The sequence below is a fragment of the Gekko japonicus genome, unplaced genomic scaffold (assembly GCF_001447785.1).
Source record: "Gekko japonicus isolate JY-2015 unplaced genomic scaffold, Gekko_japonicus_V1.1 scaffold1576, whole genome shotgun sequence".
Lineage (NCBI taxonomy): Eukaryota > Metazoa > Chordata > Lepidosauria > Squamata > Gekkonidae > Gekko > Gekko japonicus.
The window spans coordinates 173,019-196,533 of NW_015176497.1; the positions used below are offsets into that span (position 1 = coordinate 173,019).

At 41.4% G+C, this 23,515-nt stretch overlaps 1 protein-coding gene across 3 annotated transcripts; it reads left to right on the plus strand.

The window, feature by feature from the left end:
• The first annotated feature begins 2,413 nt into the window (after nucleotides 1-2,413).
• On the plus strand, nucleotides 2,414-23,515 carry TMEM242 (transmembrane protein 242). Of its 3 annotated transcripts, none has more exons than XM_015427295.1 (5): nucleotides 2,414-2,633; nucleotides 4,618-4,718; nucleotides 8,263-8,400; nucleotides 9,980-10,130; nucleotides 22,704-22,766. In XM_015427295.1, exons 1-4 carry the CDS (start codon nucleotides 2,486-2,488, stop codon nucleotides 10,094-10,096), a joined length of 504 nt encoding a protein of 167 aa, XP_015282781.1. In that variant the 5' UTR covers nucleotides 2,414-2,485; the 3' UTR covers nucleotides 10,097-10,130; nucleotides 22,704-22,766. The 3 variants fall into 3 exon arrangements, 2 of the variants coding, with proteins under 2 accessions (XP_015282781.1, XP_015282782.1); XR_001482965.1 differs by lacking the exon at nucleotides 9,980-10,130 and adding an exon at nucleotides 18,179-18,309 and having other exon boundaries at nucleotides 2,418-2,633; nucleotides 22,704-22,777; XM_015427296.1 differs by lacking the exon at nucleotides 9,980-10,130 and having other exon boundaries at nucleotides 2,426-2,633; nucleotides 22,704-23,515.

Below are 23,515 nucleotides of genomic sequence, written 5' to 3' on the forward strand. Positions count from 1 at the left end.
ACTGTTTGCCCATTGTACCCCAGAATAAGGTTTGGATCACCACGGGTGCATTCAGACGCGCCGTTTCAGCCGGCATAAACTGTACCGGTTGGACCCGGTGCAGTTTATGCCGGCTGAAACACGATCACACTTACCTCCTGTCTGCGGAGCCCATCGTTGTATGCCCGTCCACACGCAGCGGGCATTGGCGGTTTATTTTTTTAAAAACTCAGTTTGCGCATGCGCATAGGCAGCCATCCACAGAATGGCAATCTTTGCGCATGTGCAAAAAACCCCGTCTTACATTTAAACTTTAAAGGTAAGGACTTACCTTTAAAGTTTAAAGAGCAAAGTAGCCTCCCTGAGGTCCCGGACGCCTCCGAAATGCTAAACTAAGTCCCTTTTCTTTTTTTAAAAAACAAACGCCAAGGCGAAGCTTCGCCCAAGCGCATATCGCCAACCTTTAAAAAAAAAATGGCGGGCGAAAATCGGAAGTCTCAGGCTTCCGAACGGAAGTTGTTTCTCAACAGTGGAGAGCGATCAGACGGCGGGTACAGCGATTACAACCGTTGTACTCAGGATACCACTACTTGGGGACCTAGTGGCAGAGTACAATGGTTTAAAGGGCTTTGCAACGGTTAGGGACGGAAGGCAGATGTTCTACACGTGAACGCCGGTAAGTACACCGATTGCAACCGGCACCTATACCGTTGCAAACGCCGCGTCTGAACGCACCCCACATGTCATACACCTCCATGTTCAGTAAACTGTCCCCTTCAAGAAGGCATATGCCCCTGGTCCAAAGGGTGATTCTTGTGCCAGCTGCTCCAAAGTGAGGGACAAGGCAATTGCACAAGGCAACCTCCCTTTGTCAAAACAGCTCTCTCTCTTTGCAAAGCATGTTATCCCAGGGCCTGCAGACACCATGTGGGTGTAAAGCAAGCAGTGTGAGTGAGGAATGCCCAGGCCTTTGCTAGAGTGTGGGGGGGGGGCTGATTTCTAAGCAGGCTTCCTTGTGAGTACATCCCGCAGGGTTTTGGCAGTGCTTCCAAGTCAGTGTGCAAAGAGGAGGGCAGCCCTCCAACCCCCACAGCAAGATCCCAGGCAGGTTTACCCGGGAGTAAGTCCAAAGTGAGATTCAATCTCTCTGCAACCTGATCACCCAAGCCCAGGCAGGCTTGCTCGGCAGTAAGTGCCACTTTCAGCCCCAACAATAGAGAAGATCTATTCCCAAAATCATTGAGCAAACATTATAACTCGAGCCCAGGCCTCTTTTCTCAGGAGTAAAGGTTGCTCTTTTCAATCGGGAAACGGAAAGGTACCAGGGTTTAAGGATGAAGTATCCTCCCTGAAAAAAATAAAGTCATGCCCGCTTGGAAGCCCACCCCTGCTATCTGGCAGTGGCTTAAAATGCTTGCTCTGTAGAGACACATAATGGCTGCCCTGGAGCAAAACATTTGCTCCCCAAGCAAAAAATATCTGCCTAAGGCCCTGCTGACTACTAAGCAAGGGAAGGATAAACTTAGAACAAACCTCTTAATATAAGGGCAACGAAGCAGACCGTGTTCCATAGTTTCTATCTCCCATGAACCACAGGGACATAGCCTGTCTGCCTTTGGAACCTTATTTATATCGCCCATTCAAAATCTCAGAAGGGAGTGCTTGAGGTCTAGCAAGGGAAAATGCCTTCCTGTGACTGAAAATCTCCCATTGGGAGAGGTGAGTGGCCGAGGAAACTAGAGCTTCCCATAGACAGGAAAGTCGGTGTCGTAATCTGCCTACCGCTCAGTATCCATCACCCTTCGCTTTAAAACTTGTTTTGCCTGCTCATACCCCATTTCCAAAACAGAGCGAGGGGAAAAGTTGTATTCCTCTGTTTATCATTGCATCATATAAAAAAAGATAAATATATTAACACGCCACACAAAATATACTTACTCAACCACACCTTTAAACATATTTAAGTCATCATTACACAGCCGAGGGAAGTGCTATGAATGTGTGCGTGGAGTTTTCTAAACAGAGGGGCCAACTTGGGCACAAGCCTGGTTTGGACGCGCAACCCCCCCCCCCCCCCCGCGGTTTTTTATTGGGGTTTTTGAACTCAAAGGGACACAGTCTCGGAGTCGTGACTGATCCTGTACGGGTGTTTATCGTCCGAATTCAGACTTACTCCAAAGTAAGGATTGTTGTAGCACAGTTTGAGCCTACGTACATCCACTCGCACGTCAGCTCAACAAAGCTGCCATTCTACACAGTAACCGGGATCGGGTTCTTTTGGGGGCTGAACGTGATGAGATCGCGTATCAGAAACGCGCATAAGCAATACGCAGAGGGGTGGTCTGAACTTGGGCTAGTTTCCGTCGCTGAAGCGGAGTCTAATCTCGGGAGCACAAGGAGTGAGTCCGCTTCCCTCTGTATCTCCATCCGGGTGGAAGGAAGGAGAGAGTCCTTCTCTTTTACCAGCGGCGCGAGCCTTCTCCCCGTCTGAGGCTCGATTGGGAGCATGGGGCCGTCTCTTTCCCAGGCGAGCAGCAGTGATGCCGTTCAGGGGCCCCCCAATGCAGAGACGCCTCAGCCTTGGGGGAACCCTAAAGCTGCCACAGCCCTGGAGGAAGCGCAGCAGCAGCAGCAACAGCTCTTCTTTATTAAAGGTTCCGAGTCCCATCCTCTCTTTGAGGGAAGGGGCAGGGGAATTCCTAAAAACATGAGAGGTTTGGGGGACTCCTGGGCTACGGATGCTTCGCCCACCCGCCCCTCACTTTCAGCTTCAGTGTGCGTGCGTATAGTGCTGCTGGCTGCAGCTACTGAGTGGTGGGGTAATAGCGCTTTGTGCTGGTGGGGTGCTCTTCTTTACTGTTGGCTCACGCGTTTCTTGAGTTGAGCCCCCACATTAACTTTTTTTTAATCAAGACCCGAGAAGGCGTATTGGCTACTTTCGATGGGGAGTCGGAGCCGTTTGCAGGGAAACCCCCCCCCCCCATCATAATGGCCGAAAGAGCCAATGCACTCTGCAAACGTCTTCCAGTGGCCAGAAGGGAGCGCTTGTGTTGTTGGGGTTGAGATGAAAAGGGTTTTTTTTAAAAAAGAAGGATATGCATGGAGGAAGTGAAGATGTGAGTTCTAAGTCTTGAAGTTAGCAGTTTCAGTTTTTTTCACTGCTGTACTTAGGATACATTTAGACCCTGTACTCAAAAATCTGTATAGTGTATAGGTGGGTTCCTGGGTCTTAATCCACCAGTAACTCATTCATATCAAAGTGAGAAAGTCCCATTTAGTCACGCTGCCAGATTCCAGAAAATGGAATCAGGCAGAACGTTTGCACCGGAAAAATAAATTGAAGAGGGGTAAGCCACTCGCTTTGGTGGGTTAGAGCACACTTTGTCAGATGCACAAGAGTAGTTCCTTGCTAGGTTGACTTTTATATATATTCCATAAAGTTATGAAGAAAAAATGTAGCAGGCTCAAACAGCCATGAAATGCAGGAAATATGGGGGAGGGGGATATTATATAACATTCAAATTTAGTCAAGTATGTACAGAGACCATTTATAATAGGGAGACTTCCTGTTACTCCTAGTTTTGCTAACACCTGTAATAGTTAAAGGTTTTGTGATGAAACTTCAACCTAAACTAAGCAAGATGCTGGAAATATAAGCTTAACATATAAGGGAAATTCTCTGATAAAATGACACTAAAAAAATTAGCACACATAAGTAATCTTGGTGTACATGTGTCTGGGCAATACGTATACAACTGCACCAATTGGCCAGCACATGTGTACAATGCATGCGTGATTGTAGTTTGGGAGGGTAACATTTTCTTTCTGCAATGTGTTTCTGCTTTTGTCTTGTGTACGTAGCAGTCCTAATGGCAGCTTCTCACAGTGTAAACGGATGCGCAGGAAGTGCCCCTAGAGAAGCTTGACATATTTGCTTCAGGGACATTCCAGTACTTGAAGCAGGTGGTCTGACTGTGCTTATCTGAAGTGGTCCTGTCAGGTGTGTGAGCCAGTGGGAGGTCAGCAAATACAGTGATAGCCTGCCTGTGTTTACTGTGGAGAATTAGATGCACTCAAAAGGTCTGGTTGTCTACATCGGAGCTGTGTGGATATGCCTTAAGGATTTAGAAGAGTGGGTGTTTCAGGCACAAGAGGGACGAAGCCAGAGACCCAGCTGCTGGATGTGACACAGCCTCTTCAAATACCAGTGCATGTTCAAATGACAGTTTGGCATAATTAATGCTGTGAAAAGCAGGATTACCGTTCTCGTCAGAAGAGGGAACTGACAGTGTGTGGCAACTCTGCAGAAGCACATGAAAGTGCCAGGTTGCCTTGACAACTCTGAGGTGCTACAGGATCAGCCTTCTCCTGAGCTCTACCTCTGTGTGCTTGTAATTTGCACCCTGGGCACGCTTTGGATCATTCTGTAAATTGGACTAGATGGCTGTCCAGAGATTTTGGGTTCCACTGGGGATCTTTAGGAACATATTTTGGCAGATTGATAGTTTCCACTTTTCTCTTGGGAGCTACTGACAATTCTTAATTTCGAATGGGTTTTAAAAGCATTTTATTCCTTACCATAGGGGGGAGAATTCTCATTTTTTTTTCATTTTCTCCCCCCGCTTGCTGTCTTGGTAGGTGGAGTTTTTCTTGCTACTGTTGCTACTGCGGGAATTCTAGCTGGTTTTGGGACCACACTTGCCATGGCCAAAAAGAAAAGCCCCAACTGGTTCAATAAGGTTTGTATTTTTAACTTGTTTGCAACGATCATTAAAATTTAGCTTCATAATGGTTTTGTTGCCTGGTTCCTGGTAAGGGAACATTTCTTGGGAAATGAAGAAATTGTTTTTTCTTTTATAGAAGATATCATGTCCATGTGCAAAATACAGTTGAGGCAAGGGTTGATTAAAATAATTTTATATAGAATTTTTTTTAAAACTAGATTTTAGAATATATCTTATTTTTAATTTTCAGTTATAACAAACTGCCTGTTCTTATAAATAACCTGGCTTAAAATTCAATCTGGATTCATTTAAACATGCTAAAATCTGTATTTTATAAACTCTGAAAACTGAATGGTGACCATATGTCAGACAGGTCGAGTTAAAGGCTATTGCTTTTAATGTGACAAAGAGCCATGGGAGGAAATACCAGACTTCTGAGGGTAAGAATTATAAATGATGCAACATGTCACGTATTGCTTTGATTACAGCTGGCAAGTCCACACACACTCTAGACTCCAGGAGATCCTGTTCTATATATCATCAGAATCATCTATAAAGCCATATTGTGATCTTGTAGTCCTATTTTGTGCCCTCCAATTACCCGAGTTCTGCAGAGGGTTGGCAGGTTTGCAACTCAGAGAACTGATTTTATCTTTGATTCTTCCACTTCATCAGGAGATGTGGCCGGTGAGTTGGGGTGGTAGGTGGCACTCAGCTGCAGTGAGAGGGCCTCACACTCTTGCCAGCTGATATTGTAAGGTGATGGGGGCAGATGTGCAGCTGCTGAATGGCTGTAATGCCCAGTGTAGGCACAGGCTTATGATATCGTTGTGAGGATCCTTTTTCCTTTGATCTTTGTTCAGCAGCATATCACTTCCCACTCTACTGGCCAGGTCTGCAGCTTCAGAAGAATTAAAAGTAATTCTATGGGATGCTGCCTCTGCAATATCTTTGCAGGGTGTTTAGGTCTGAAATTATTATTACTAATGGCTCTACAGTCAAGCAGCATGGACTTTATATTAGATCTAATTGAGAAACACTAGTAACTTCCAGCCTTTGCTCAAGGGGAATTTTCAAAAATCACAACCTAAGCAGTTCGAAAGCAAGAAATTGCAAGTAGATAAATAGGTACCGCTTTAGTGGGAAGGTAACAGCATTCTGTGTGCCTTGGCATTTAGTTATGCTGGCCACAAGACCATGGAGAAGTCTTCGGACAGCGCTGGATCTTTGATTTGGAAACGGAGATGAGCACCGCCCCCTAGAGTTGGATTTGACTGGCTTTCGAGCAAGGGAAGCCTTTACCTTTACTTTATCATCATATATGTTTACTTGGAAGTAAGCCTCACTTGTTTCAATGGGTCTTACTTCCAAACAAGCACACTTAGGATGGTAGACTTAGCATTCATGGTCAATATTGTTTTATTTACACAGACAGCACCAAACAGAAATCTGATTTGTCTCTAAGCAGCTACACATATTGCACATATATACTGTGCCCTACACATTAAGTATATAGGCAGCTAGAAATGCTGCTTGATTGAATAATCTAGTGGGTTTTAAATGGAAAAGCAGCTTGCTTATGCCACTAAAGGAACAGTTGCAAGTTCCTGACCGTGACCATCACAGGTTATTTTTGACTCGTAGGCGAGCATGGCCCACCACGGAATCATGTGACCTTGACCCATCATTTCATCCTACTGGCTCTGACTTCCCCTGCTCAGTAAACAACCTCTAATGAATTGGGGATGGTCCTCCAAACCTAAATTAAACAAAGCTTCATTCTGTAATGATGTGAAATATAGCTGAGCAATATAATCATGGGACTGCTATGACTTGGTGGACCAGGGATGAGCATAATGTTCTCTCTTTTTAGTTATTGAGGTACAAGAATGGGCAGCACAGATTTATAGCATCATAGATTGTTAATAAAGACATACATTTACTTTTCTTCATACCACTCCTTCAGGCTGCCACCTCTAAATTTAAAAAAGCCTGAAAGTATGAAACATTGCAAGTAACAGAGGATCATCTATTTCCCTGGGTCAGTCTGTTAAGGTTTTAATTGTACTGAAATGCACAAAATGCCCCGAGAGATGAAACTTTAGCATTAAGGGCAGCAAGCAATAAACATGTGACTAAAATATATTTTCTTAAAATAGTAGCTTATAGTTGCTTTTTGTCTTTTATCAATGAAATCCTTTCTTCTATGCCAAAGCAGTGGGAAAACTCCAAAGTGTTTTTTCCTAGCAATTTGTTCTTCACTTGTTTTGAGGTTCTAAATAGCTTTTGTGCACATCATATGACAAAAAATTTCTGTAAACAAGATAACTCTTTGAGGAGGAATGGATTCAGATTAGTTATCTCATGTACACACACTCTTGAAAGAATTGCTGATAAACCCAGGACATTATTCTTCCATTATTACTTTTTAAAATGCAACTGAGCACCTAAGCATCAGTGATGTATCTCATTGGGAAATTCAGTGTAAATAGTATATAATAATGCCAAGCTTCATTTTATATGCTCTGTTTGGATGCTCTAGCATAAGAAATTCCACATTGTAATGTGCCATAGATATTTGGAAAGCTGGTGATACAAATATTCATGAGATATTTCACATATGACTAAATTTATAGAGGCTGAAGTATAATGTGAGCATTATAGTGACAGCAATCTAGTGAGATGGTATATGTAGGTATGTAAGCAATATTGTATAGCTCTCCTTGTCTGCTTTCTTGTCTGCTTTCTCAGTCATTCAATCTGGCTGAACTGCTAGACTATGACAGTTGAGATGGTTTATGAAGTAGTTTAGGGTCTAATGGAGGTTAGCAGCTAAAAAGAAAACTAACAAGAAAGTATGTTCATGGCTTTTGTGTGTGCAACTGTGGTACCCCATAAACGTTTAATGTTAATTTACCAAAATCTGAACGTGTGTCTCCATTTTGCCGATCTAGTTTAATAGTATAGATTTTTATATTGATGTAAATGTTTAGTTATGCCTGCTACCCCAAGGAATTCTAGGTATTGTAGGTTTATGAGTAATTATTTATGAGTAATTATTATATTTATATTCTGCCTTTCTTTCTCAGAAGGAAAAAAACACATTAAAAAAGTTAAAATACAAATGGGTAAAAACTGACAAATGAAAAGAGAACTTGGTTTGGGTCCTGCAGAGTGGCAAGCTGCAGATAGAAGGGGTAGGTCAGGCAAGCTGATGAAAGTTCCCAGGAACCCACTTCCCTCTCCTTCATTTACAACACTAACAGTGCTAGAATAATCAGGATGTCTTAGTAGGAAATTAGATGAGATAAACCAGTTTAAATGTGCATATGCCCTAGGCTTAGCATACATATGTTCACAGATCTGTAAAAGTTTGTTCTTGGGGGGAAATGAAGCAAGTTTATCTGAGAGCAGTTTGAATATTCTTGCAGTGCTATCATAAGCAGATTTGCAGTCTCAGAAAGGTGTAACTCATCTTAAGATGGCACTTTGTGTGAATTTACACAAAGGAATTTCCCCCCACCATTTGCTTGTTTGTTTGTTTTTAAAACTATTCTAGGGTGTAGCTGCTACAGCTGCTTTACCAGAGAGTGGTGCGTCACTTGCCTTACGAGCCCTAGGATGGGGTTCGCTGTATGCCTGGTGTGGAGTGGGACTGATCAGTTTTGTTGCCTGGAAGGCTCTGGGCGTTCACAGCGTGAGTATCTCTTTACCAACTGAGACTATGGAAACACGATTCTTCAGTGTGTTAGTGCTGACCTGCACTGGTAGTTATTCTCCTTCCTTCACAGACTTGTGTGCAGTCATATTTCATAACAATGTGAATATGTTTTTGTGTAATTCACTGTGGCTTTATCTAATATATTTCTATGCTGCTTTTTAAAAAAGGTTACAGTGGTTTCCAAATGTAAACTACATATACAATACATAATTAAAGTATCATCTAATGCTAAAAGGATTGCATCTAAACCCAACATTCAGCCAAAAGCTCTTCTAAAATGTTTTGCCATGCACTTCTTTCTAAAATGCAGAAGAGAAGAGATAGCCCTCATACCATTTGGCAACATGTTCCAAAGAGATGGAGCTTCCAATGGAAACATTTTGCCCAAGCTGTTTTCCCCTCTCTTAGGAAACCAAAAGCATGACTTGGCTCATATATAAAGAGGTGGTCCTTCAAGTAAGTAGGTCCCAGGCCATCGAAATGAATGAATAATTAGTATAGTTAAAGCAGCAAAGTGTGTGGATTTGCTTTGAGATTGTCATTCCTCCCTGCCTCAAGTTCTGTGACAATTTGGGGTGAAAATTGACTAAGCCTGACCTAAATTCAAGCTGAAGTCTTTGAAAACTTCCTAGCTGATGAGCTAGTTGCTGTGGTATCTCAGAAGCCTGCACCTCAAAGAAATGGAACACTCCCTTGGTGTTGTTTATACAGCATCATAGAATCACAGAACTTGAAAGGGTAATACAGGCCATCTAGTTCAGCCCCCTGCTCAATGCAGGATCAGCCTAGAGCACTCCTGACAAGTGTTTGTCCAGCTGCCGCTTGAAGGGTGCCAGTGAAGGGGGAGCTCACCACTGCTTTAGGCAGCTGATTCCATTGCTGAACTACTCTTACTGTAAACGTTTTTTCCTAATATCCAGCGGGTATCTTTCTGCCCATAATTAAAACCCATTATTGCGAGTATGTATGTACATGGTATGTCACGAAATAATATAGGCAAAAAAAGAAAAATCTCTGTCCCAAGGAGGTTGCAGTCTGCATTTTGGCCTTGCGGAAGGTGATAAAGACACGAGAGAGGCAAAAGTGACCATTGGAAAGGCTGAGGTATTGAGAAGTGAAGATAACAATGGATGAATGTGATCAAGTGCAGTTTATGTACAAGGGCTTTGTTTTGTAAAAAGAACTGTATGTTAAAAAGTGCTGGGTCAAGACCTCACAGCTGATTAAAAAGCAGTTAAGAGCCCTTTTTTCTCATTATGTGTAAAAAATTAGGGTACTAAATCAGGTGCAGGCCTAAGGTACAATAGGCAGAAAGCCAGTTCAGCATCACCATTTTCCATCCATGATCATAAAAAATGGTGATTGTGTGAATCAGCCTAAATCTCCTACAACCAGGGCTTGTGTTTGTAAATCTTAAAATATTGCACTGGAAGTAGAATGGCTAGTGCTGGGATTTAATTTATTTAGATTATTTTTTTAAAATTCTGACTAATACCCAATTAAAGCTGTGAGATTCCAGAATGGGAATCAGGCTTCCTTTTCTCTGCTGTATCAGGGTCCCAGCCATTCAGAGTGTGGCCTTCTCATGGTAGATAGGGCAGGCCATTGGAGACTTCATCTCAAAGTACTGGACAACACCAGACCTGTTTGGTCTGCCCTAGACTCGCCCTAGAAGCGCAAGCCATCGTCTTGGATTGTTTTTGCAGGTATTCTTTTCTTTCTTTAACAAACCAAAGCAGAATCTACTGCTCCATATGATATTATTCATCCTCATAACAAAGCCCAGTAAATCTAGTGTAAAAAAGAACTAGTGTTAGTAGGGCTTTCTGATCTCTCTATGTAATAATTCTGCCCCCACCCCAGCTCTTTTGATGTTTGTCTCTCTTGGTATAAATCTTTCTGTCGATTGAACGGAACACTTCATGTCTCTAATGAAATGGCCTTTGGCTCACAAACAGTATGTAGCAATAAACAAATTAAGTGTTTTGAGGTGCTGTAAGACTCTTGTTTTTTGGTAGAATTTCTGGTTTTTCATGTACTGCCACATAATCTGTTTTGGCCACAAGCAACTTGTGTTACTGTTTGTGTATTTTTTGCTTTCTGGCAAATGAGCTGCTATCCTTGGAGAATTGGTTTTTAATTTCCATATGCGAACAGTTTCTCATCCTTCCAAAAACTAGAGGGTTGGCCAAATATCAAGGAATTTCTTAAAAACCCAGCTGGGACTGCTGTCGTGCCTTTCACTGTAATTTTAAAAGAAATCTTGGACAGATATTGTGCCATAAGGTGATCCAATTTAATTGATTTATACCAGGTTGAAAATTTGGATTCTAGTATGACTTGCCTATCTAAAGCAGTATCGTGTGTATATTTGTGCCCTACCATTAAAGTTGGCCTGAAAAGCTCCTCGGACAACATCTGGCAAATTGTACATTTGAAGGAGTTTGTTATAATTGCATTGCCATTTAGGATCTTTTAGACTTATAGAGAAACAAATGCTTGAAAGATGATCTGTTGGGGCTCTCTTCAGTTTGTGCCAATAGTTAAAAAGGACTTTGTGTGCACGTGCCCAAAGAGAAGGGAGGCCCAATTTGGCTCTCAGCAATGGTAGTGCTAATAACCATTGAAGGTAGTGCTAGTAACCTTTTCAGAAGAAGGTTTTGGATTCTCTCCAAGTTTGCTATCAGGGCGTCATTTCATCCCCAAACCTCCACACCATAGAGGAGTTGGTTACCTTACTCTGAAAGAACTTTAAGGCCGAGTCTGGAACCCCCTTTGGAACGGTACAATTTAAGAATTGCCCCATTGACCGGAGGGCCATTGAGTTTATAATTTCTGTGTGTGCCTTCCAGGAGAATGCATCACTAAAAGTGATACCCAGATATTTAAAGGTTTGGAGTCACAGTTCTCTCAAGAGTAGTTCTCTCAGAGCTCTCTCAGCCCCACCTACCTCACAGTGTGTCTGTTGTGGGGAGAGGAAGGGAAGGAGATTGTAAGCTGCTCTGAGACGCCCAGTGAAGGGCAGGATATAAATCCAATCTTTCCTCCTCCTCCTCCGGAACCGGTTCATTACTGTGTAGGATAGGATGCTGGACTAGATGGTCTGACCCAGCAGGGCTCTTTTTATTTTTTTTAAATAGAGAACTCATTTTGTGTAGTATGTCTGGCAGCAGTGCTGCTGCTGCTCTAGTACAGAGTAAAAAAGAGCACTGGGTGCTCTGGTTGCCTTGCAAAACCGTGAAAGCAGAGTCATTGTTGCGACTGTGGTATTGTTGGGAAAAGTGGAACCAAAGAAATTTTTTAAGAAAGGAAATCTACTAGGTGACAATGTAAACTAAGATACAATGAGGGAATACACAGAAGGAGACCACAGGCTAAAACGGTTGTTGGAGAAGACTTCTTTGAAAGTCCTTCATTGTACTACAGCTACATCTGCTGGCAGGAGAAGAAAAGAGCCAATTTTTAGAAGTTTATTTAAATAGGAATATTCCATGTGTAGTTTTAATTTGCTTTTATGAGTCGTAACGTTAATCTTTAATGCCTTTTCTTTTCTTTTCAAATGTACTGTGTTATTGGGAAGGCTCTGGCACACTCAGTTCCTAAATTTAAATATAAATAAATAAATAAATACTCTAAGGCATGAAGGACATGTTGCATGCTACAGTATGTAACGGTGCCCTGGTGCCTGGTTTGAAACAGCTAAGCTGCTTCAGGAAAAAGACATTCAAAGTGGAGAAGCAGTAGGGGAGGGACAAGATACTTAATACTTCCCACCATACTGTACTTCTGTATAGGAAACAGCATGCTTGGAAACAACTCCCCTTGAAATAATGTGTCCTGTTCCTTTCTGACTGTTGTAATGAAACATAAGTCAGGCATTTGGTAGTTTTGTTGTTTCTGCACTGTATGGTTCCTGAATCGTGGTGGTTTTCACTACATTCAGCTTTATGGCAATTTAATCTTCCTCGCTGTATCAGAGTAGAAATATAACTAATAATATAATGCTGACATCTACTGCGTTATTTCTAGTCTTGTTGCATTTGCTTTAGTGCGAATGGTGATAGTCTGTGAGACTTCTTACCAGGAAAATGGGGAGATTCGTGCTGCCACTATGTGTTCCAATGCACCAGTGGACTCAGTTGAGTCCAGCACAAAAATTATGGAGCTAGTAGACGTCCATTCATCTGTAAAGAGCAAACTGCAAGTATATATAAGCCCCAATTTGGGTCTGCTTGGGGAGGTTTAACTGGTGCTCTGTTTAACTAATTGAAATTTTCTTACCCACTCTGTTGTTAGCATTTCAAAAGGGGAAAAAAAGGTCCTGCTAATAGCTGGTCTTTTTTTCTTTAAAGCACTAATAAAAGCAGAGATAGGGGGCAGTTTTAATTAGCAAAACTAAGCAGAGACTCAAGGGTTAATCCCTCTCCATGCAGTTCTGAATTGGGGTTGCACAGGGTTACAATTTACCTTTACAGATGAACAGAGATCCACCATGAGATATAGCAGCCCCCTCCCAAGCAGCAGTAAATCTTGCTAATTAGCAGGGCTATTTTTGGGCCGGAATGCCCAGGAACGGAGTTCCGACTGGCTCCTGAGATGGCCACGCCCAGCAGGAACTCATTAGCGTAATAGGCCACACCCAACAGCAGAAACTCATTAGGATTGGCTACATTAGGGGTGTGTGGCAGTGTTCCCTCTAAGCTGAGTTAGTGTGAGCCAGCTCACAGTTTTTTAGCCTCCGGCTCACACATTTTTGTCTTCACTCAGGAAGGATGGCTCCAGAGCAAACTGATTTATGCTGTAGCCAAATTGCTCGCTCACAACTTTAATGCCAGGAGCTCACAAAGTCGAATTTTTGCTCACAAGACTGCACAGCTTAGAGGGAACATTGGTGTGTGGCCTAACATGGAAAGAAGTTCCTGCTACAAAAAAAGCTCTGGGTTTTGACAACAAACAAGATAAACAGAATAAGAATCAAAAGGTGGGTGTGGCTGGATGACCACACTTCTGGTAACATGGGGGTGTGGCCTAATATGCTAATGAGTTTCTGCTGTTGGGTATGGCCTATTATGCTAATGAGTTCCTGCTGGGCTTTTTCTACAAAAAATGCCCTGCTAATTAGCCTTTTAAGTCCAGAATATAGGCAAAAGTTAAGAAGAGAAGCACCTTTGTTTTCAGGTAAGGGATCCACTGCACAAACTGAAATGTCTCTAACTTGTATTTTGTCTGGCTAAGGTCCACTGTGAATCTCATGAAACTTTTACTTTATAACCGATATACTGATGCGCATCATTATTCATTGACTTTTTCTCAAGTAGTGTACAGTATACAAGGATGCACTGCAAGCAAATATTTTTAAATCACAATAAATTTCGGGCCTTTAATTAGGTAGCTGGTTAGCTTATTGTAGTTACAAGCAAAACATTTTTTTCACATACCCATAAAATTGTAGTTTGTGTACAAAGCAAACATGAATTTCCAGCCTCATGTAACATGCAGGCACATACACTGAAGAACTGACAGGATTGGCTCTGATTCAACCCATGTGGATATATGTTGGCAAAGTTGCCTTTGTTACTACATAACATACATAATAGTCCTGTGCCAAGTCTCCTTTGGTTCTTCCATTCTTCTGCCCTGCTTCTTTATTCTTCTGTGTTTAGCAGGGATTTTTGTCCTGCTGGTATAGAAAGTGGGACCAAGGATGGGGTCCGAACTGGCAGAGACTGACCAAGAGAGAGATCTTGGAGTCACAGTAGATAACTCACTGAAAATGTTGAGACAGTGTGCAACTGCAATAAAAAAGGCTAATGCTATGCTGGGGATTATTAGGAAGGGAATTGTAAACAAATCAGCCAGTATCATAATGCCCCGGTATAAATCGATGGTGTGACCTCTTTTGGAGTACTGTGTACAGTTCTGGTCACCACACCTCAAAAAAGATATTATAGCATTGGAAAAAGTGCAGAAAAGGGCAACTAGAACAATAAAAGGGTTGGAACACTTTCTCTATGAAGAAAGGTTAAAGTGCTTGGGGCTCTTTAGTTTGGAGAAATGACGGCTGAGGGATGACATGATCGAGGTTTACAAGATTATGCATGAGGTAGATCAGGTTTAGAAAGAAGTACTTTTCTCCCTTTCTCACAGTACAAGAACTCGTGGGCACTATGGCAGGTCCTTAAAGAGATGGGAGTACCAGACCACCTCACATGTCTCTTGAGAAACCTGTATAAGGGTCAAGAAGCGACAGTTAGAATCGGATATGGAACAACTGATTGGTTTAGCATAGGAAAAGGAGTACGACAAGGATGTATATTGTCACCTTGCTTATTTAATATATATGCACAGTACATCATGCGAAATGCTGGCCTGGATGAATCACAAGCGGGAATTAAGATTGCTGGGGAAAAGATCAACAACCTCAGATATGCAGACGATACCACTCTAATGGCAGAAAGTGAAGAGGACCTAAAGAGCCTCTTGCTCAGGGTAAAAGAGGAGAGCGCAAAAGTGGGCTTGAAGCTCAACATCAAAAAAACTAAGATCATGGCATCCGGCCCCATCACTCCTTGGCAAATAGAAGGGGAAGTCGTGGAAGTAGTGACAGACTTCACGTTCCTGGGATCCCAGATCACCGCAGACTGTGACAGCAGCCATGAAATTAAAAGATTTCCTTGGGAGGAAAGTGATGGCGAACCTAAACAGCATGATAAAAAGTAGAGACATCACCCTGCCAACAAAAGTCCGCATGGTCAAAGCAATGGTATTCCCAGTAGTCATGTATGGCTGTGAGAGTTGGACTATAAGGAAGGCCGAGCGCCGAAGAATAGATTCTTTTGAACTATGGTGCTGGAGGAGACTCTTGAGAGTCCCTTGGACTGCAAGAAGAACAAATCAGTCAATCCTCAAAGAAATCAACCCTGACTGTTCCCTGGAAGGCCAGATAATGAAACTGAAGCTCAAATACTTTGGCCACCAAATGAGAAGGGAGCACTCACTGGAGAAGACCCTGATGCTGGGAAAGATTGAAGGTCAAAGAAGACGGGGATGGCAAAGGATGAGATGGTTAGACAGTGTCATAGATGGAACGAACATGACGTTGAGCAAACTTCAGAGGACGGCGGAAGACCAGAAGCCCTGGCGTGATCTGGTCCATGGGGTCGCGAAGAGTCGGACTCGACTGTGCGACTGAACAAAAAAATAAAATAGGAACTCATGATACACTGTATACTTGGTGCTTGGGGGGGGCAACAGTGGGAGGGCTTCTAGTGTCCTGGCCCCACTAATGGACCTCCTGATGGCACCTGGTATTTTTGGCCACTGTGTTGGACTGGATGGGCCATTGGCCAGATCCAACATTGGCTTCTCTAATGTTCTTATGGTGAGTATACTCCATACATTACCTCATCCTTGGAGATGCAAGGAAACAGGTTAACAGCACCAACACATCAGTGTGTATATGTGTGGTGAGAGAATTTTATACAACATACAAATCTCGTTGCCTTTTTCCATCTCAAGGCTCTAGTATAGCCTTGTTATATAGCTATTTTTAGCATCATGCTTTTACAAGACTCACTCTGTCAAAATCTGAAAGCCTATATTTGTATTAGTAGGATGAGGGAAAAATCTAACCTCTGTTTTCTTTGTGGTAGTCTACCAACCTGCCCTGTTTAAATTGTGTCTTGTACAGCATTTTGCTCTCTAGAAATATTCATCTGATAATAATTGAACAGGGACATTATGTTCAGCAGAGAGATTAGTGAGAGAGATGTGTGCTACAGGAGAGTCTTTGTCTTGAGTCTTGGAGCGAAAAGTGTGTTTTTCCTCCCCCAGAATAATTATAGGTGAATTGTAAGTATCATTGTGAAGCAGTTATTTTAAGGGAAAGTACCTCATGACAACAGCCTCTGTGCTAGCTTTAATTTCAGTTCCCATACAATGATAATAGCTATATTATGTCAACAGAAAAAAACCCCACTTGGGATAAATGTGTTATAGTTTTCCAGCATTATGGCTGAATTGCAGTAATTTATTTTTAGCCAGAGGTAGTAAGCAGTGTATCTTTATATTTAATTAAAGCTGCAACTGCAACCCTTGCTAGCTATGGAAACATAACTTTGCCTTGTTGCCACTCCTGGTTAATGCTTTTATTTTTCTTTAAAAAGGCAAGAACAAAGCTTTCAGAATTTGTAGTGATCCATAGCAATTAACAAGCAAGATAAACTGAGTAATAAAAGCTCTTTTGCTCATGATGCCCTCAGTAAATCAGTTTTTATCACCTCAGAAAGCAGATGCTATCTTCTATTTCATAGCAAGGGTGATTCATAAAGGATATTTGTGCTTTAAAAATGTTATTACTGTGTATACATCTGCCAAATGTGAACAGAGAAAAATACTGTTGGGTGGGTTTCTGTGACCTTATAATTTATAATCTTCATGCCAGAATTTCTTATCTCTTTATTTTGCACATATGTTAACCTTTAAAAATGCTAAAAATAAGTAGGCATTGTGTGCTTTCATTATGTGTAATTAAAGTAGAGAATAATAATTTAAACTTATTTTGAATATTTATATTCCTCCCCACTTCTTATAACCAGAGCACCTCCCTACAATTAAAACAATAAACACAAAAAGATTAAAAAAATGCATTAAAAAAACTCATCACAGTTTACGAAATCTAGGCAAGTCACATTGAAGTTCTGTAGGGCATCAAAATCTTGCTTGAACACAAAATGTTGAGTTTGTTTACTTACCTGCCTAGATACCTGCTACTTACACCAGCTAGCTATTAAGTCCCACTGTAGATCTAATAAGAGGTTCTATAGGAGTGGTTACAATAGGCCTGATTCTATACCACTTTGGTAACATTGAAGGAAGCTGACCAAGGGCCCAGGCTATCAATAAAAGTTACTGACAGCTGACATGTTGGTGATGGTATTAGGTCAACTAGGGGTAAAGAAGTAATTTGGTGGTCTCAGCTAATAGTACTAACAGTGCCCCAAGGTTTTAGCTGTTGGGGAACTGTTGGTCTTAGGACTACCACTACACAAGTTGGCCCTGAGGATGTGATCTTTCTGGGACCATGATTCCTCCTTCCCAGTGAAGAATATACAGAAAGGTTTCCCCACAGAAAAGCAGCAGGGTAACAAACAGGTAAACAGATCTTCTGGCACTGACTCCTTTTTCCTTCCCTTCTGAAGAGGAATGGGGTCTTAGAATGAACAATTAGGTTTTGGAGGAGATTTTAGCAGTAGCTGCAGTTTACATAATTTAAACATAATTGTTTGCAAAAATTTCAAGGCCATAGCCAGCCTTCCTCACTTAGAAGGGCTGCTGGACTCCTAAGCAATGCTCCCTCTAAGCTGTGGAGTCTTGTGAGCAAAAATTCTACTTTGTGATTTACTGGTATTATGGTTGTGAGAGAGAGATTTGGCTACTGCATGAATTAGTTTGCTCTGGAGCCATCCTTCCTGAGCTAAAACAATAATCTGTGAGCTGGAGGCGAAAAAACTGTGAGGTAGCTCACACTAATTCAGCTTAGAGGGAACACTGCTCCTAAGTGGAGTTCCAAAGAAATAGATGATTTCTTTATAACCCACAAAAACCTCTATAAATGTGTTGCCAAATGTGTCTTTTAGGTAGATTGTTTAGTGTCTGTGAATTATTAGCATTAGGTTCAGAAGTTTTTACCTTCTCATAATAAACACTTTTCTTAAATAGTAACTCTCTTAATTTCCCCTTCTTTCCTGTTAAGCACCCAGCCATGGTCTCAATTGTAGAACCTCAAGAGATATTTTTTTCAGGCTCATGAACTCCATAAGGGTGATCTTGAAAAATCACCTTGAGCCAGTGAAAACCTTGGGCAGAGAGAGATGCAAGGACTAGGTGAGTGAAGCTTGGGGGACATCCACTGATCTTTAAACCAGTAATTTTATTCGTTCGACAGAGGCTGGCATACTGTAGATTTTAAAGCTTGAGTTGTTCTCCCAAAGGAATTATTCTGTGGGGTGAACCACTAGCTGGACCTGGATACAGCCCTGTCTCCACTGCGATCATATATGTTAATTTAGACTGAAATCCTCTCTCCGTTTTTCTTTCCTTATATAAGCTTAGAATAATATGGCACATGCAGTCTAAAAGGTGCAGCTTTCCAACTTGGTTATGGGGTTCAATTGTTAAGATAAAACGTGGAGGTGCTACCTGGTTGACCTTTTGGATTCTTAGATCTGTCATTCCAAATAATCCATGAACATGTAGAACCATTTGAGACTCGGGAGCTTTACTTTTAAAAGAGAATTTTATTTCCTTGTCTTTCTTACACATCATCTTATACACTGATATAAAATCATTCAGGAGCAGTGCTCTGCTTTACTTAGTGAACTGGTGAAACTAGATCCCCTGTTTAATAAGGATAATACAGTGTTCTGCATATGGTGATGATAGGTATGACAGCAATTACATCTTACATTTTTTTGGGAAATACATCAACAACAACAACTTGCGGCAATACTTTAATCAAAACCAAGACTTCCAAACTTAGTAGAGAGTTCCCTCTCTCATCTTTATGCAATGCCTTACATAGAAGAGCTTATAATCAGTTTTTACTGCCAGTCAGGCCTCTGGCTCAAAGGAACTCATCTGCTTTCACAGTGGAGCCAAATGTAAGCCGTTCTTAGTGGAATAAAAGCTGTTTGCAGCCACGCTGGTGAGAAGACAGAATCCAAAAACAAACTGTAATCCACGCAATACCTTCTGTTACCACCCAAAATCACACAAAACAGCATGCAAGCTTTCAAGTTCAACAGAACTCTTTATCAGGCTGGATGTTACAAAATAAAATAGAGGTGAGGGAAGGGGAAATAAAAGTGTTTCAGACCCTGATTTTAAGCCCTTTTCTTGGCCAGTATCCTTGTTCTTAATGTCAGTGGGTGAGTAGGTATATGTAGTGGCCTTGATGTCAGGTTGCACCTGGTTCCTATGAGCATGGAAAAATCAAATGGTTTCTCCATTGAAATTACAGAAGCCGTCAATTTTCTTTTTTTGACACCGAACAAGATTCACAGATATTGTAAGGTGAGAGAAAAGAAATTACTTGACAGTCATTGTATTAACAATTCTGGAGATAAATTTAAAGTGAAGCACAAAATGCAAAGTCCATTAAAGTCAAAGTGGGTAGTTTTACCTCATGTTGTAGGTAAATTCCCATATGCACAGGCCGTTGCCAGTTCTGTTCTCTTCCACTAGACTCATTCCTCTTGGCTAAATGTAGTTATTTCCAAAGGAGAAAAGTTGCTTGCAGCCATGGTAGTTCAAATTCCAAAATCTACTAGGTTAGTGGAATAATCATTGAAAAAGGGCAGATTACACTACTGTTCCCACCTCAACACTGGTTTATTAGTACTATCTGGATATGATTTAATGTGCTGTTTTTAACCTAAAAGTCCCCGTATGGCTTGGGTCTTTCATACTTTGTCCCTGCAGCCTTATCACAAATGTTAAAATCAGTCATTTTCTTGTCTGTACCATCCATGTGCCATGTTCAGACAGCAAGTGCCAGAGTCATATTCTCAATGGTTTCTCTTCCAGTTGTGGAACACCATTCCCCTAAAGATCCATCAAAGTCTGAGAACACTTTCTAGAAGAATTGTGAAATTTCCCTTTTTAAGTTTGGCATCAGATATGGGGTAACTTTAGCTAGTCTTAAATAGGTATTCTATTCAGTTTTTGGGGGGTGTAAGATTATTGTTTCATGTTCCAACTGGGTGTTATTGAAATAACAATAAATACAAATTAAATAGGAAAGCAATAACCTTACCAGGATCTAAGATAGATGACCCCTGTAGAATGTCACACAGAAGAATATTCTGTCAAGGAATAAAACCTAAACATTCTAACAGACAAGCCATTGTTAACTCCGCCTCCCCCTCCCCCCATGATTATGAACAGATGTAGAAGTGTTCTGCAGTGGCACAATTGGACTTTTTCATGTGACATCTTGTCAGTGATGTACATTTTAAAAGCAGCGTGGAATGAAATGCTTTTAGGGTTCTGTATTTTTGCCTGCTGGTTCAGGATCATTAGGTTAAGATGAACAAATAACTGTTCTCTGTACCTGTTAGGAATTATTTGAGGTGGCATTGGTAGATTATATCCTTTTTATAACAAGAAAGACTGACATCCTGAAGTGGAGCAGTTGCTGTGGTTCCCCCCCCCCCCTCCCCCTGCGGGTATTTTTTCCCCTTCAGGCAATGTGAAGAAAATAAAAGTTCTGCTAAGTGAAATTTTCTTCAGAGAATTTTCTTCAGGAATTGAATGTACAGAGATCTTAAATCAAGTATAGTGCAGCACCAATAGTTCATATAGGTTTAAGTCAAGAAACAGAATGATACCAGAAAATGATTTCTGCTAAGCTTAAGGTATTGAAATAGTGGCCTGTCACATGCTAGTGAAGAAAGAGAAGGATTTCACCACAGTCAAGAAAGGCCCTTCACATCTACTTAAGCAGCCTCTTTAGGGCAAAATATATTAATCAAGATTAACAAACTTGCCGTGATTTAAGCCCACAAGGGTTCTTTGTTGGGAAATAAAATAAGTGTCCTCTACTAATATTGGGGGAGGTATGCCTTTTTCCTCTTCCTCTGCCCTCAGAGGATCCCCTTCTCATTCCCACTAATGAGCTCTATGGAGCTTGAAATTCATTTGCCTGTTGTCCTTGAATAAGAGTTTTGTATAGTTCTCGTTAACACAGCCAGGCTATTGTGATCAGTAGATATCAGAATAGTTAATTATGTAGTAGTATAACATATATTATTAGAAAAGAGCAAGAGTCCAGTAGCACCTTTAATGAAATTTGTGGCAGGGTATGAGCTTTTGTGAGTCACTGCTCACTTTTGAAGAAGCGAGCAGTGACTCACGAAAGCTCATACCCTGCCACAAATTTTGTTAAAGGTGCTACTGGACTATTGCTGTTTTCTACTGCTACAGACAGACTAACATGGCAACCCATCCTGTATATATAATTCCCTTACATATTGGCCATTTCCAGCTCTCCCATTGGCTGTGCAGTGTGCTCCATCAGCCATTGGATGGGTGCTAGGTCCTCTCCCCCACCCACTGCCAGTCTGGACACTCTTCCCTCACAGAAAAAGACTGCCAAAATAGCAGAGATCAGTTCCCCTGGAGAAAATGGTAAGCTCTGTGTCATTAAATTGACACTGAGTGCCCAAGGCCAGGGCACCCGCCCAGAGCCTCTTTCTAGAGCTTGTTGTATTTATTTCCACAACGGGCCTTATTCCTAGATATATTATTAGAGCTGAACTTCTACCACGTAGAATAAAACAGTCTCCTCTTAAAAACCTCTAGGCAGGAGATCCCATAACTGCTTTAGGCAACCAGCTGCACTGGCCAGCTGACCGTGGAGACAGGGCATTATTCCTAGGAATCCCATTTGCCCTGAATTGCTTCTTTTGGTATCCCTTGACTGCAGTCCAATGCAGAGTTAAGCAAGCATATTTCACTCTGTGGAAATCATCCTTGTTCAAATATAGCTTGTAATTAGGCACATTACTTCAGCAGAGACATAGCTAGTGATGATTATTGTATTCAAAACTATTGCTTCCTGTGTTTCATATCAATTGTTTCCAATGAGTAAAGCATATGCAAATAAATTCAGATGACTTTATTAGCCCTTATTGTATTGCTTGCATTTAGCCCTCTATCAAATATCAGTTTCCCTTATGTCTGGACTATGTGAATGGGAAAGGTTCTCCATTCTTCTTTTCTGGTCCAGCACAACTATAATATTCCTTATGTCATGGGCATTTGTGTTTTCCCTTCCCTTCTCTTCCTTTCCTTTGGAGGTTGCCTTTAACAAAGGTGAACCATTTCTTTTGAGCTTGATTAATGCTGATGAGATTTCCTTATAACTGAATACTGAAACCCTGTTTCAAGACCAGGTTTCAATCTCTGATTATGAGGGTAATCCTAGTTAGTATTAATCATGGTTAGCCTCAAAGTTTATGTAACATGACATCATGATTAAAACAGTCTGGTCAGAGTTCTTCAGTCAAGGGAGCAGTAGGTGCATGTATGTGTCTTGGTGGAGGCTCCCCTTCCTAGAAAGAAGGGGGAAATACATTGAGAGAAAAATCTGTACAAAGGGTTTTACTTGTTTGGGTTTCTGTCTTTGTTTACATCAAAAATAAATATTTGATTTATTATTCCAAAGCTCCCTTACATGGATGTGTTTAATATATTTATTTTTCTACCCTCTCTTATAGATGAATGAATTTCGGAACAAAATTCAATCTGTATTTCCATCAATTCCCAAAAATGCAGAGCACCCAGTTGAATGGGAGGACATACTGAAATCCAAGTGATCGGCATGTGGAGGCACTTAGATTTGAGCCTCTAAAATCGCTAAAGACTGAAGTACTGTATGTATGAAAATGTGCTGCTGTGAAGACTGGGGAAGAAAGAATCATTGTCAGTTGGATGCACCACAATGAAACTTTCGTTTACTCAAACTAAAATTTGCTCTTTGATTGTGGTTATTACATCCACTTGTGGTATGAGCTGTAACAATGTAGATGAAGTGAGGCTGGAAAACAGTATGAAGACGTGAGCTCAGTATGTTTCAGCTAAACAAAAGAGGCAAATCTCAGTGGTAAATATCTGTATTACAGCTTGTGTATGTTAGTCTTTTGGAAGAGTGCAGATCAAAGGCACAGGCTGCCACTCCGTTGTTTATTTAGGGCAGAAGGCTACTGCAAGCAGGCGAGCTGATGGGTAACTACACCTTCCACCTAACAATGGTGTTAGAAAGGCAATTACAAAAACTATCAGATGAGAACATCCACCGGCTGTGTTAGCGCCAGCCACCAAAAGCCACCAAAGACTCAGTACAAGGGATTTTAAATCAAAAGGTAACCAGCTGAAAGAAAAAAGAATTAAAAGGGACCACAACCTTGCTATAAGAGTGTGGGCTGAAAGGAAGCAAAATCTGCTTCCCTGACCCAAGCACTAACAGTCTCCTGTATTGCGTTGACAGCAATTACTGAACTATTTTGCCTCCTGCCAATCAAAGAGCATA

Excerpts from the sequence above, each read along its gene's own strand:
- TMEM242 (XM_015427295.1), top strand. The coding sequence starts at position 2,486 with ATGGGGCCGTCTCTTTCCCAGGCGAGCAGCAGTGATGCCGTTCAGGGG. Across the intron at positions 2,634-4,617 it reads ACAGCTCTTCTTTATTAAAG|GTGGAGTTTTTCTTGCTACT; the intron begins GTTCCGAGTCCC and ends CTGTCTTGGTAG. Across the intron at positions 4,719-8,262 it reads GCCCCAACTGGTTCAATAAG|GGTGTAGCTGCTACAGCTGC; the intron begins GTTTGTATTTTT and ends AAACTATTCTAG.